The sequence below is a fragment of the Dama dama genome, chromosome 18, assembly GCF_033118175.1.
Source record: "Dama dama isolate Ldn47 chromosome 18, ASM3311817v1, whole genome shotgun sequence".
Lineage (NCBI taxonomy): Eukaryota > Metazoa > Chordata > Mammalia > Artiodactyla > Cervidae > Dama > Dama dama.
Genome location: NC_083698.1, coordinates 71,072,830 through 71,086,516, shown reverse-complemented (window position 1 = coordinate 71,086,516; position 13,687 = coordinate 71,072,830). Strand labels below are relative to the sequence as shown.

Sequence of the window (13,687 nt, the reverse complement as noted above, 5' to 3'; positions counted from 1 at the left end):
CACCTGATGCGAAGAACTGACTCATCTGAAAAGACCCTGATGCTGGGAAAGACTGAAGGCAGGAGGAGAAGGGGACGACAGAGGATGAGGTGGTTGGATGGCATCACCAACTCAGTGGATATGAGTTTGAGTAAACTCCGGGAGTTGGTGATGGACAAGGAGGACTGGCGTGTGCAGTCCATGGGGTTGCAAAGAGACAGACACAACTGAGCGACTCACCTGAACTGAAATTGACAAATGAATAGTAACTATGATACTCTCTATGTTGGCAATATGAAAACTACTACATTTAGCAGCATATTCTTAAAGTACACAAACACACAAATTCCACAAATAAGAAATAATGCAGCCCCCACATTACCATTTATATTTATTTCCTATTCATGAAGTATCTCTCAGAAAGTATAAAAATAAAAATATGAATGATACTTACCCCACCAGGCCTATGTCAGCTATAAGTTTTAGATCAAGGTGAATTACTCGCTTCTGGCCTTTCAATGGTAAGAAATTTGTAAGTAATTTACCACCAAGACCTCCTTCAGCTACCAAAATTCTGTCTTTCTCTTTATTGAGTTCTCCTTAAAAAGAGAGGTGAAGATATTTAAAGCAAAGGTTAATAAGTGGAGCTAATCACTAATGGCACTCTTCTTTCAGAAACAGAAGCCAGGAAAGTCTAATTTACAAATTTAAAGCACTTAATAACAGAATCAAGTTTCTATTATTGGAAAAACACCTTTGCTAGTGGATGGAAAAAGACTAGTTATTTTTTTTCAAAACCAAGTAAATATTCTTGTCTTTAAAATTATTTTAAATCTAGTGGCTAATTCTGAACAACTTTTATATAATGATTTTAAAAGCTGTTTTACAAACTAGCAACTAAAATACTTAACGTTTAAAAAAAAAAAATCCTGAAACTCGAGAGGTGCTATTCCTTACAGCTCTCAATATTTGAAAATGTGCACATTTCTCACAATTTTATGGGCTTCCCAGGTGGTACAATGATATAGAATCAGCTAGCCAGTGCAGGAGATGTAAGAGACTTGGGTTAGATCCTTGGGTGGTGAAGATCCCCTGGAGAAGGAAATGGCAACCCACTCCAGTACTCTTGCCTGGGAAATTCCATGGACAGAGGAGCCTGGCAGGCTACAGCCTATGGGGTCGCAAAAAGCTGGACACAACAAAGCAGGGCACAGCATCATCACGCACAACAGAAGAAGCTACAGTCCACTCACCTATAACTTTACCATTTTCATCAGTCACTGAAACACCCACAGGTACAGGAATTTCACAGTCTTTTCCTTTGGAGCCTTTCAGTGCACTAACTCTACAAAAAAATAAAAGTTAAATTAACACAAAGAAAACCTGCCAGATTAAATGGTTGATGCTTCAAGCAAATTTAATGGTATACAAAGAAGATTAGCAACCAGTTCTTCTAATGCAGATGTTAAATGGTCAAATCATGAAGAAAAAATATTTATTTGCATTTTAGGCTATTATATCTCAATAACAATATTAAGTGATGATTTAAGTTACCAAGCTAACTACCAAAAGTCATTTTAACTGATAATAAACTAAAATAATGTATATTTGAAAGAAAGAGATCATTGCAACAACACAAGTAAGTGTGAAAAATTCATTGAATAACAAGGTATTTTTAAAACATCCCCTCAAATGAGAGTACTTTAATTACACGAGGCTCATATGGATTATTCTTAAACTGCTCAAGAGAGGATAAAGCAGTACAAACTTCTAACTAGTAATTCCACTTCTGGGAATTTATCCTAAAAAAAAAAAATAAGTGAACAACCATGCAAACTATTATATGCACAAAGACATGTATTGCATTGTGATAGTAACAGTAAAAAAAAAAAAATCAATAATTAAATAGATGAATGACCAAGTAATTTATGTTATTTCCAATATTATCGGACTATTCAGGCATTCTTAACAATTTTCTGGGATGGGAAAAAAAGCTAAAAGAAAAGGTTACTAAATTTTGTGTTCCTGTTTTTATATCCCCAAATGTTATATATAGAGTTAATTACATTTGCATAAAGACATAGAAAGTCTTAGAAAAGTCATGAAAAGGTTGATAATGGTTATTTCTGGTTAGAAGAACTCTAAGTACTTGACCTTTTAAAAAATCTATTTATTCCTAATTTCCCTGATTAGGTCAGAACTGCCATACCCATATTCATGAGCAGGCTCTCAATCATAACACTTGTCACAGTGATAATTTTCTATTGTTCATTTATTTGATAAATGATTGCTCTCATACTAGACTACTGTTAGGTTCCAAGGCAGCAGGGAACACAACAGTTTAGATCATCATTTTATCCTAGACATCTAGTATAGTACTGGTACAAAGTAGACACTCAAGTAACATTAGCTGATTGAACTGGATTGACAAAAATGAATGAATTTGAAATATATTAAAGAAAGATTTAAATAGAACATCTTTCTTGCTGGGATTATGATGCAATTTTTAAATGCAAAGACAAGACTCACTTTTCATTCCTATTTGTTACTGCTAGTGAATATTCTATTAAGATACTTTATTAAAAACATCTGCCACTTAAATTTCAAAATAATTTTATAAACAGCTTTTAAAATAACTGAAATGGTATTTGATCATTTTCATAGTTAAGCAAGCATAAACCAATTTACTGAGATTAGATTTCATGACGAACAAAAGCAGTCTTTCAGTAGACATTATTAGATATCTGCAATTAAAATCTTATTCAGTTACCAACACTTTGGAAGTGGTGCTTGAACCAAGACTTGGAAGGGGAGGAAGATTTTTGTCAGATAATGAAGGCAGGAAAGTGAAAGAAAAAAAATACACACACACACACACACACACACACACACACACACAATTAGAAGGGAACTAGGCATTTGGTGAAATAAGTTATTTTGAGCATAAGCATAGTAGAAGTAGGGTGGAAGACACTGTAGCCCAGATCACAAAGAGCCTGATACGCTATGTTAATGAGTCTGAATATTATTTTAGAGTGATGGGGAACACGGAAGGATTTTAAATAGGCAAGTCACATTAATAAATTTGATGGTATAGAAAAAGCACTGGAGAGACAATTGGATAAAGAATGGATTGGAGGTGATGACTGAGACTGAAGACAGGAGACAACCTGGAGAATACCACAGGATTTTAGAAATGATAAAGCTCTGAATCCTTCTAATCTCATCTTCCACTACATTCTGTGTTTTCTGCATACCCAGCCACACTGGCCTTCTTTTAGTGTCTTCTGTTGGTATTCGTCTTCTATCTCTAGGTCTTTCACGTTTTTCATGTTGTTAGCTTTCCTGTAATGCTTTTTCCTCCGCTTCATCCAGTTGGCTCTTATTAATCTTTTAGATTTAAGCCTTTACATTCTAAGAATTGCAACACACACGCACAGTAAATGTTCTTTTTAAATCTTTCTTAACATTTAATGTTATACACCATCTTTAGCTCACTACTGATCTAAACAGAATAAGTTTGGAATTATAGCAACCTTACTTTTCAAAAGAAACTATAAAATGGGGGAAATTTTTCCTTTAAGATGTAAACTGCAGGTTATTTCCCACCTGGAACATCAAAATCATACACCACCACTCTGATCTTTAAACTGATTACTAAATTCTAATATAGGGACATCAAAATTTGCCCTATAAAGACTATGCATAAAACAAAACTGCTCAAAAGAAATTTAAGGGGTTTCTCCAAGGATTTCTTTACAAGTAGAGGATGCTGCTGGATATTTGCGGCAGTAATATTTGCTGTTGTGATTGCGGCGGGGAGTTCCTCACTCTGTGTTGCAGGGTGTTTAGCCTGTGTACTGGCTCTTATCCTTTGCTTATACCCATCCCCCAAGCAAGTGCCACATTCCATCCTCTACAATTGTGACAAATAAATATACCCAAACAGGGGCTTCCCTGTAGGCTCAGTGGTAAAGAATCTGCCTGCCAATGAAGGAGACATGGGTTCAATCCTTGATCCAGGAAGATTCCCCATGCCACGGAGCAGCTGAGCCCATGCTCCACAACTACTGAGCCTGTGCTCTAGAGCCTGGGAACCACAATTACTGAGTCCGCACGTTCCAGAGACCGTGCTCTGCAATAAGACAAGCAACTGCAATGAGAAGCCCGTGCACCTCAACTAGACAGTAGCCCCCACTCACTGCAACCAGAGAAAAGCCCATGCAGCAACCAAGGCCCAGCACAGCCATAGATAAATAAATAAAATTAGTTTTTAAAATATATATACATATATATACACATACCCAAACACTTGCGGGGGAAGAGAAAAGAAAAAAGGAACAGAAAGCCTAAGCTTTATACAAACACCTTCTAAAGAATAACAACAGAATGATACAGGCCTGAGGAATCACAGTCTGTGTTTTGATGGAGGGTTTAAGAATTTTTTTCTTCATTTTCTTTACAATGAAAGAAAAAATCTTCATATTTTAAAAACATAATATGTCCCACAGAAAATAACAGACAATAACAAAAAACAAAGGAAAGATCTTGCTTTCACAGAGAGAAAATCAAAACAGAGACAAAAGGAAAACATTCAAGAGATGTAGCAGCAAACAGTCTCCAAATCTTAAGCATTGCAGTCAGGTGGAGTAGCCAGTTAACATTTTCTACAGAGTTTACTAAAAGACTGTCAAAGATAATCTCAGAAGAAAAGAGTGGAGATTCAGATCATTTTCTGTTTCTATAACGGAAGTGTGAAAGAATATAAACATTGGAAGAAAAGGACAAAAGTTTAAAAATTTCAGAACCACCTTAATACTATCTTTTATCTTAACTAGAGACAAAAATTGTAGATTTTTGCTCAGTTACAAATTCAGGCTATTATTTACTTCAAATTCCAAATAAATTTTTATCTTTTAACTTTTTCTTCTTCTAGGAAAAATTAATTTCATAAAATCAAAGTGAAAGTGAAGTCGCTCAGTTGTGTCCAACTCTTTGCAACCCCATGGACTGTAGCCTACCAGGCTCCTCTATACATGGAATTTTCCAGGCAAGAGTACTGGAGTGGGTTGCCATTTCCTTCTTCAGGGGATCTTCCCAACCCAGGAATCAAACCCAGGTCTCCCTGTAGGCAGACTGTAGGCAGACGCTTTACCATCTGAGCCACCAGGAAAGACCAAGTCATTCAGTAAATACTTACCGACTGTTTGCTCCTTCTCCAGCCACAAACCGTTTCTGAGGATATTTATCCTTAAGTTGTTTTAAAGTCATTTTGTTATGGGCTACAACCCAGACATCACCACCTTTTCCACCTTCTCCACCTAAGCGAGGATAGCCCATTCCACCACTTCCTCCCTTGGTGAAGAGTCTCAGGTTATCAATGAAGTTTCCATACTAATAGAGAAAGACAGAAAAAGAACATTTGTATACCAGACTCTTGAGAGTCCCTTGGACGGCAAGGAGATCCAACCAGTCCATCCTAAAGGAAATCAGTCCTGAATATTCATTGGAAGGACTGATGCTGAAGCTGAAGCTCCAATACTTTGGTCATCTAACGTGAAGAACTGATTCATTTGAAAAGACCCTGATGCTGGGAAAGATTGAAGCCGGAAGAAGGAGACGACAGAGGATGAGATGGTTGGATGGCATCACCAACTCGATGGACATGAATTTGAGTAAACTTCGGGAGCTGATGATGGACAGGGAGGCCTGGTGTGCTTCAGTCCACGGGGTCGCGATGGGTTGGACACGACTGAGCGACCGAACTGAGCTGAACTGATGCCGCAAGTGCTTACCAATTTTGAACTCCTTTCTAGTTCTTTGATGCCACTAAAACTCCTAAAAATATAAAAGGTTTTTCTATATGCCACACTTACTGTTTTTGCTTAGTCTACCTCCTGTCTGATCTCACTTGCCCATATTAACTCTATGTTTTTCATTATCAATTGTTGTCCTTCCTAACCTGAAGGTCTGACATTGGCCCCCTTTTCAATAGACTTTCTCCCCATACTTTCTCAGTCTGTACTAGTAACTATCACCCAGGTGAGATATTCTCTATTCCAATGAGTTGGACATCTCCACCAGATGTAAGCTTAATAGTCTAAAGCAACTGAAACAAGATCTGTAACTTATACTTGAAATCCCTCAAATATATATCTTAGGTATGGAAAGGATAACAGTCACCTTTCATGTTGTAAAACAAAATCAAACTTTTCCCTAGGTAAATTCTGTTCCTCCAATGTTTTCTCAAATAATGAAACTAAAGCTTCTCTACTCATTGAGGCTACATATGGGAATCTTTATACCTGTTTCTCTCCCTGAAGCTCTACTATTTTTCCTTTATGGCACAACCACATGCCCTAGTATCTTGACCATTAACATTAGCTCCTAACTGATCTTTCAGCATCTAGTCCTTCCTTCCTCACTACATTTTCTGTCTCACTGCCAGAGCTATTTTTCTGAAAATTGATCTGACCCCTAAATGTATTTCTCGCTTACTCAAAAGCCATTCATGGTTTTCTGTTTACAAAATAAAGTCTAAAATTCTCTGTGCTACAGTCAAAGCTCTTAAGCTACCCTTCCAGTTTCATTTCCATTCACTCAACCCCTCCTATAGCCTCCTCCTCTTTACTACACAATGTACTGTCACTTCTCCGACTTTCTGCTCATGCTGTTTCATCTATTTACAATGTCATTTTTTCTTTTCTATCATAAACCCATCCAAATGTCCTATTTTCTGATGTATTTCTTAATTTCTCAAATTAATATTTACCACTGGCTTAGCTGGGCACTCAGTAATTTTAATTATATATCTATTATTATATACATTGTACAGTCATTTCAGGCCTGTCTGACTCTTTGTGACCCTATGAACTACAGCCCACCAGGCTCCTCTGTCTATGGGATTCACCAGGCAAGAACACTGGAGTAGGTTGCCATTCAGTTCAGTTTAGTCGCTCAGTCGTGTCCGACTCTTTGCAACACCATGAATCCATTAGGCCTCTAGAAATCCTACACTGCATCTAGGGTTTATTTCTGTTTCCCTCACTAAATCAAAAACTTCCTACTGGTCAGATCCTGTGTCTTAGCCACCTGGACTATTAAAATTCCTTACAGAGTAATTTCTTAATTTTATAGTCTTCCCATCTTTTAGTCATTTAGTATATAGTTTTAAGTATCAAAAACATCTGGGGACTTTTTTCAAAAATACATACACTTCACTGACCACTCTGACATACTTTGGAGAAGGGGATGAGACTAGGGTAAACCAGCACATTTATCAAAAGCTCCTTTGGTGATACTGGTAAATCTCAGTCTACACTTGAGACTGCAGTGAAAGTTACACAGCCAAGATTCAAAGAACAGGTTTTCATTTGAGTATGGAAATATAGTCATGAAACAGTAATAGTAAGGGTGGAAGGAATATATAAAACTGAACTTAAGAGCAAGCCAGGGCATTTTTCTCTGAGAGCTTAAGAACTTACTCTTTGGTTCAGTAGTGCTAGATCAGAAATGCATCACAGGTAAGTGAAGAGGTAGATTTCCCTTGCAAAAAAAAAACATGGGCTGGCAGTGACTGCTACGGCAGCAGTTACACAAGTAGCCTGTAATAATATAACCAGCAAAAAATGTAGTCGTTCTTTTTTTTTTTTTTTTTTGCTTAAGGATTAGTTACCCTATATGCCCAAGTACTATGCTTCACAAGTCTCTCTTCTTCTGACCACCTATTTTCTGGAAAATAGCTGAATAAAACTTAACTAACCACGACTTTTATTAATCATGCCTTTCCTCGGACAAAAATAAAACTCTTGTTTTTAAAGTTCCTTTCAATATGTGACATTTTTTTACTGCTCTAGATTTATCAGATTCAAAGATTTATAACCCACACTTAAAAGGAATATCCCAATCTCGTCCTTAGTAATAATGATCAAGCTATGATGTTTCAAAAAACATTGCTAGTAAGGATCTTAGAGTGGTTTTTAAATCTGAAAGTATCTGGGAGTTGTTTACAAAAACGATTCTAAAACCCACACTGCACAAAACTCTTAGTTTCTCGCAAGAAGGCAAGTCAGTTACCTATTTTGGTTTACCGATAAAAATCGTCTTTAGAGAGTTAGTAATAACAATGCACTCAAAGTAAAAATATGTAAAAATAAGTTATGGATATTACTACTTAAAAGAAGGAAAATACATATTTGAGTCAAAAGTCAAACCTACACTCCACCTATACCACATAGCGTGCCTAAACGGCAAGCAAGTATCCCAGCCCTCCATCTCACGTGCACACTATCCCCTGAAAAATCTCAAACCCTGTTCCAAACAACCTTCCTAACAAAGATAGTGATGACGCCCTTCTCATTACAGGCCAAGCCCGAGTTCTCCAGAGGCGAAAAGGACTAAGAAAAATAGCAAGAAAGAGGCCCCCAGGAAGAAACACCTGCGGAAGGAGGAAAGCGAAAAACCTGCACCCTCAGGTGGGGTTAGAGGCACCTGGCCTCGCACAGCAGGCTGAGGGGGTACTAGTCACGGACCTTTCTGTACAACCCGCAACTGCCGCGCACCATGCCTGCGAAGGGCGAGTGTTCCCTCCGGCGGAAGTTGTACGCACAGAAGTACGGCGCTGCCTTTTTACGTCACCGCCAACCACCGCAGCTATTTTGTGTTCTCACGCTTTCCCCCCGCCCCCTCGCGCCTGACTGCCATTCCTGCCGGAAGGCGCGCGCGCGGGGGCGCGCTCGGAAACATGTGCATGCGCAGTGCAGTACCCCACCCTCACCCCTTACTCCGCGCGGAGGTGGTAGGTGGCGTTTGGCTGCCGGCTGAATAAAACGCTGAGGAAAGGTCGAGAGGCAGTGTGACAGGGGACAGTCGGGTGCGAAGTGGGTGCCTCAGGAATATTTTGAATAGGATGGCACTGGAACCTGGGCTGCCTTGGAGTTCTTATGCTGAGGAAACCGCAAGGTACCTCAGCCTTCCCTCTTGGCGAAGCGGGGGGCGGGGGGGAACCTCCCACGGACGGTAAAAGCTAATGCGGGAAAAACACAGAAACTCAACTGGGGGGAAAAAAGAAACGTTAATTCACTGACCAGCTAAGTAATGTCTAGCAAAAGCTTCCAGGAGCTGTTTTACAATTTGGGACCCGACGGTCAGGATCTGAGTTCTATAAGAATTTCATTGCGTTCTGTGGGGAAGGAATCTTGCAACTGTTAGTAGCTTCTAGGTGTGCCCTGCGCTTCAGTCTTAGACTCTTCGACCCCATGGACTGCAGCCCGCCAGGCTCCTCTGTCCATGGAATTCTCCAGGCAAGAGTACTAGAGTGGGTTGCCATTTCCTCCTCCAAGCTTCTAGGGGTTCAGTAGATATTATGGGTCATTATCCAATTCGTCTGAAGCGCGCCTCGGTCGGGGCAGGACCCGCGTAGCGGCTGGGTCGCAGTCCGCCCAGCCACCCCCGCTTCTGCCTTCACGCGGAGAACTGACGTACACAGTCCTGCTGGGCGGCTCTGGATTACTCTCCCAGCTTTATCATCTTTCTGAACTTAAAACAATCCTTCTCCCATTTCTGCCCCTAACTTATGACACGATGTAGAAACTATCCTTCTCTGTGTTGATTCTTTTCCTACTGCTGAACCTTTCTCTACTCCCCCATCAATAAAACCATGCTGCTGCTGCTGCTAAGTCGCTTCAGTCGTGTCCGACTCCTAGCGACCCCGTGGACTGCAGCCTACCGGGTTCTTCCGTCCATGGGATTCTCCAGGCAAGAGTACTGGAGTGGGTTGCCATTGCCTGCTCCGCAATAAAACTATAATTGTCATTTAATTAATCAGGATATTAGGCTGAGAATTCCCTGGGTCCACTGCTGAGTAACGGCACACTTTGACTGCAGAAGACCCGGGTTCAATCCCGGGAGGGGGAAATAAGATCCCACAAGCCCAGTAGCACGGCCAAAGAATAAAGGAAGCCAGGTTGTTACTACTTGTATGATTAATCTTAATAACGTTTGTGTCCTTTTCGATTTTATCCTCACTAGGTCTTATAATGTCAGAATTATGTTGAGCCCGATCTGTTTATTTTCTAAGGTTTATTTCCTATTTGAACACAAGCCCAAATTGTTTTCTTTGTCATAACATTTACATGGGAACATGATAACAGCAAATAAAAATAAATGAGAAATTGATATAAAAACATTTGGAAATACTGGGGAACATTAGGAACTATAAACAAATGAGAAAACATAATATTTTTCTTGAACAAAACACCACCAGAGCCTGAAATATTTATTACAGCTCTGGTTACTAGATAGTGAAAGAAACATGAAATGTAAATTGCTTCCTTGAAATGTGCTGCTGAAATGAACATGAGTTGAAATGACCCAGGGTGTTATCCAGACCTGATGCAGAAGACATTACTAGCTGAAAGTATTCTGACTTCTGCCATTGAGTGGATAGAATCCCTTCCCCATGGTTGCTCAGGAGATTAAGGTTTCAGTTCAGTTGCTCAGTCCTGTCTGACTCTTTGTGACCGCATGGACTGCAGCACACCAGGCTTCCCTCTCTATCACCAACTCCCAGAGCCTACTCAAGCTCCTGCCCATTGGATCAGTGATGCCATCCAACCATCTCATCCTCTGTCGTCGTCTTCTCTTCCCGCCTTCAATCTTTCCCAGCATCAGGGTCTTTTCCAGTGAGTTGGTTCTTCCCATCAGGTGGCCAGAGTATTGGAGTTTCAGCTTCAGCATTAGTCCTTCCAATGAGTATTCAGGACTGATTTCCTTTAAATTTGACTGCTAGAGAATTTCGTGTAGTAAGCATGATCTTCTCAAATGACCAATTGGCGTAGGGTACAATTTGACTTTTTTAATGTTGTAAACTAGAGTTCTAATAATAAGTGTTTTGTTTTAGAATAACTTAAATTTACAAGAAAGTTACAAAGATAGCCCAAAGAGTTCCTGTATAGTGTTTACTCAGCTTGATCTAAAGTTAACATCTTGTATAATCATATGTCAAAACTATGAAACTAATTTTGGTACAATACTATTATACTATTACCAAACTATACACTTTATTTGATAACACTAGCTTTTCACTGATAACCTTTTTCTGTTCCAGGATCCAATCCTGAACACCACGTTGTGTTTTATAAACACTTAAGTGGCACTGGTGGTAAAGAATCCTCCTGCCAATCCAGAAGACACAAGATACAGCTTTGATCCCTGGAAATGGCAGTCTACACCGGTATTTTTGCCTGGGAAATCCCATGGACAGAGGAGTCTAGCAGGCTACAGTCCATGAGATTGAAAAGAGTCAGACACGACTGAGCACACAGGCAAGTGTGGTGTGTTACTTTAAGCATAAAATGAGCAAATATAATTAAAGTCTAGTATTTTATAATGCTATTTTATAATCTTTGTCACTTCTCTCTGTTAATATAGTTACTCAAGAGGTAATATACCCCAGCATTTTCTGTGATATTAACTTTCTGATACTTTCATCTATAATTTTTGGAATGAATAGTATAGGTTAGCAAGATGTAATGATTAAATTGGGTTTGTTGCTATTGTTATTCAGTCACTATGTCATGTCAGCCTCTTTGTGACCCCATGGACTGTAGCACACCAGGCTTCTCTGTCCTTCACTATCTCTCAGAGTTTGCTCAAAATCATGCCCATTGAGACAGTGATAGTATCCATCTCATCCTCTGTAGTCCGCTTGTTTTACTTTCAATTTTTTCCAGCATCAGGGTCTTTTCCAGTGAGTCGGCTCTTTGCAGCAGGTGGCCAAATCTGTATTGGAGCTTTAGCTTCAGCTTCAGCATCAGTTCTTCCAATGAATATTCAGGGTCGATTTCCTTTAGGATTGACTGGTTTGATCTCTTCAGTGTTCAAGGGACTCTCAAGAGTCTTCTCCAGCACCATAATTCAAAAGCATCAATTCTTTGGTGCTCAGCCTTCTTTCTTTATGGTCCAACTCTCAAAACCATACATGACTATTAGAAAAACCACAGCTTTGACTGTACAGACCTTTGTTGGCAAAGTGATGTCTTTGCTTTTTATGCTGTCTAAGTTTGTCTTAACGTTCCTTCCAAGGAGCAATCTTCTAATTTCATGGCTGCAGTCACTGTCTGCAGATTTTTGGACCCCAAGAAAGTAAAATCTGACACTGCTTCGACTTTTTCCCCTTCTATTTGCCATGAAATGATGAGACTGGATGCCAAGATCTTGGTTTTTTGAACGTTGAGTTTTAAGCCAGCTTTTTCACTCTCCTCTTTCACCTTTATCAAAAGGCTCTTTAGTTCTTCATTTTCTGCCATTAGAGTGGTATCATCTGCATGTCTGATGTTGTTGATATTTCTCCTGGCTTTCTTAATTCTAGTTTGGGATTCATGGATGGGATTCCTCCATAGCATTTTGCATGACATAGTCTGCATAGAGGTTAAATAAATAGGGTGACAATATACAGCCCTGTGGTACTCCTTTCCCAATTTTTTTTTTCCCAATTTTGAGTCAGTCAGTTGTTCCATGTAAGGTTCTGTTCCTTCTTGACCCACATACAGGTTTCTCAGGATATAGGAGACAGGTAAGGTGGTCTGGTATTCCTATCTCTAAGAGAATTTTCCACAGTTTGTTGTCAGCTACACTTCAAAGGCTTTTGCCTTATTAACAAAATGCTTCTTTTCCACAGTTCCTCTTCCAGAGCCACCACAAGGACAAAACGTTGAAATAATTGCTTGTTTTTAGTTCTTAACCCCCCTTTCCTGCATTCCTCAACTTCCTTTCTTTTAATCACCTCTTCTTACTACAGGTACTAAGAACCCTTCTGCTTTCCTATCACAGTACCTATCAAAACTGGACCTCAGGCATGGCTTTGATGCCTGCATTTTACAAGCTGATGTGATTTTTAAGTCAGTGTATTGTTCTCAGGGCATTTACTTTTAGTTTTCATCTCTAATTGTGAAATGAACAAAAAGCCCTAGCTTCTTCTAAAAAAATTTCAAACTTTAGTGTGAGAGAGCCTTCTATGGGAGATATATGTGAAAGCAGTGGAGGCTTCTTGGTGTCCTTTGTATAAGAGAAGGTAGCAGCTAGCATTGTTTCTATAAGATTCAGTCTAACCTTAATTGTTTTCTTGATTCTATAACCCAAGTTAGCAGGTTTCATGAGCATTCATACCCAAAGAAAATAATGTAACACGAAGGTCTTGTTCACTGTAGTCCTTATCCATATGATCTCCAGAGAAGTTTTTTTTTCCCTCTTAAACATACAGATTTGATCATATCACTGAATTCAAGATCCCCTCCTGAGCTCAGCATAACTGTTGTGTGCATGTTTCAAGATGGGAACATTTATAAATTTTCTTTCTTGGTCATTCCATCTCTATATCTTATTGACACCTTGATCTTGAAAAGACTTTTTTAATGGGAATATGTTTCCATCTCCAACTATGTAGCTATCTACATGTAGTAGGTACAACATATACAGCATCAGTTGTAGATACTACATCTACAGCATCAGTCTTTCCAATGAATATTCAGGACTGATTTCCTTTAGGATGGACTGGTTTGATCTCCTTGCAGTCCAAGGGACTCTCAAGAGTCTTCTCCAACATCACAGTTCAAAAGCATCAATTCTTCAGTGCTCAGCTTTCTTTATGGTCCAACTCTCACATCCATACATGACAACTGGAAAAACCACAGCTTTGACTATATGTACC

At 39.3% G+C, this 13,687-nt stretch overlaps 1 protein-coding gene across 3 annotated transcripts in view; it reads right to left on the bottom strand.

Moving 5' to 3' along the window:
* Positions 1-8,591, bottom strand: part of GTPBP10 (GTP binding protein 10) — a 32,227-nt gene extending 23,636 nt beyond the window's left edge. For all 3 annotated transcript variants that reach the window (XM_061165553.1, XM_061165554.1, XM_061165552.1), the window contains exons 1-4: positions 8,511-8,591; positions 5,180-5,373; positions 1,233-1,324; positions 434-578 (exon numbers count right to left, since the gene is read on the bottom strand). In XM_061165553.1, coding sequence (XP_061021536.1) covers positions 434-578; positions 1,233-1,324; positions 5,180-5,373; positions 8,511-8,543 — 464 coding nt within the window. In that variant the 5' untranslated portion in view covers positions 8,544-8,591. The remainder of the gene's footprint in view (positions 1-433; positions 579-1,232; positions 1,325-5,179; positions 5,374-8,510) is intronic.
* Between the last annotated feature and the right edge of the window lie 5,096 nt (positions 8,592-13,687).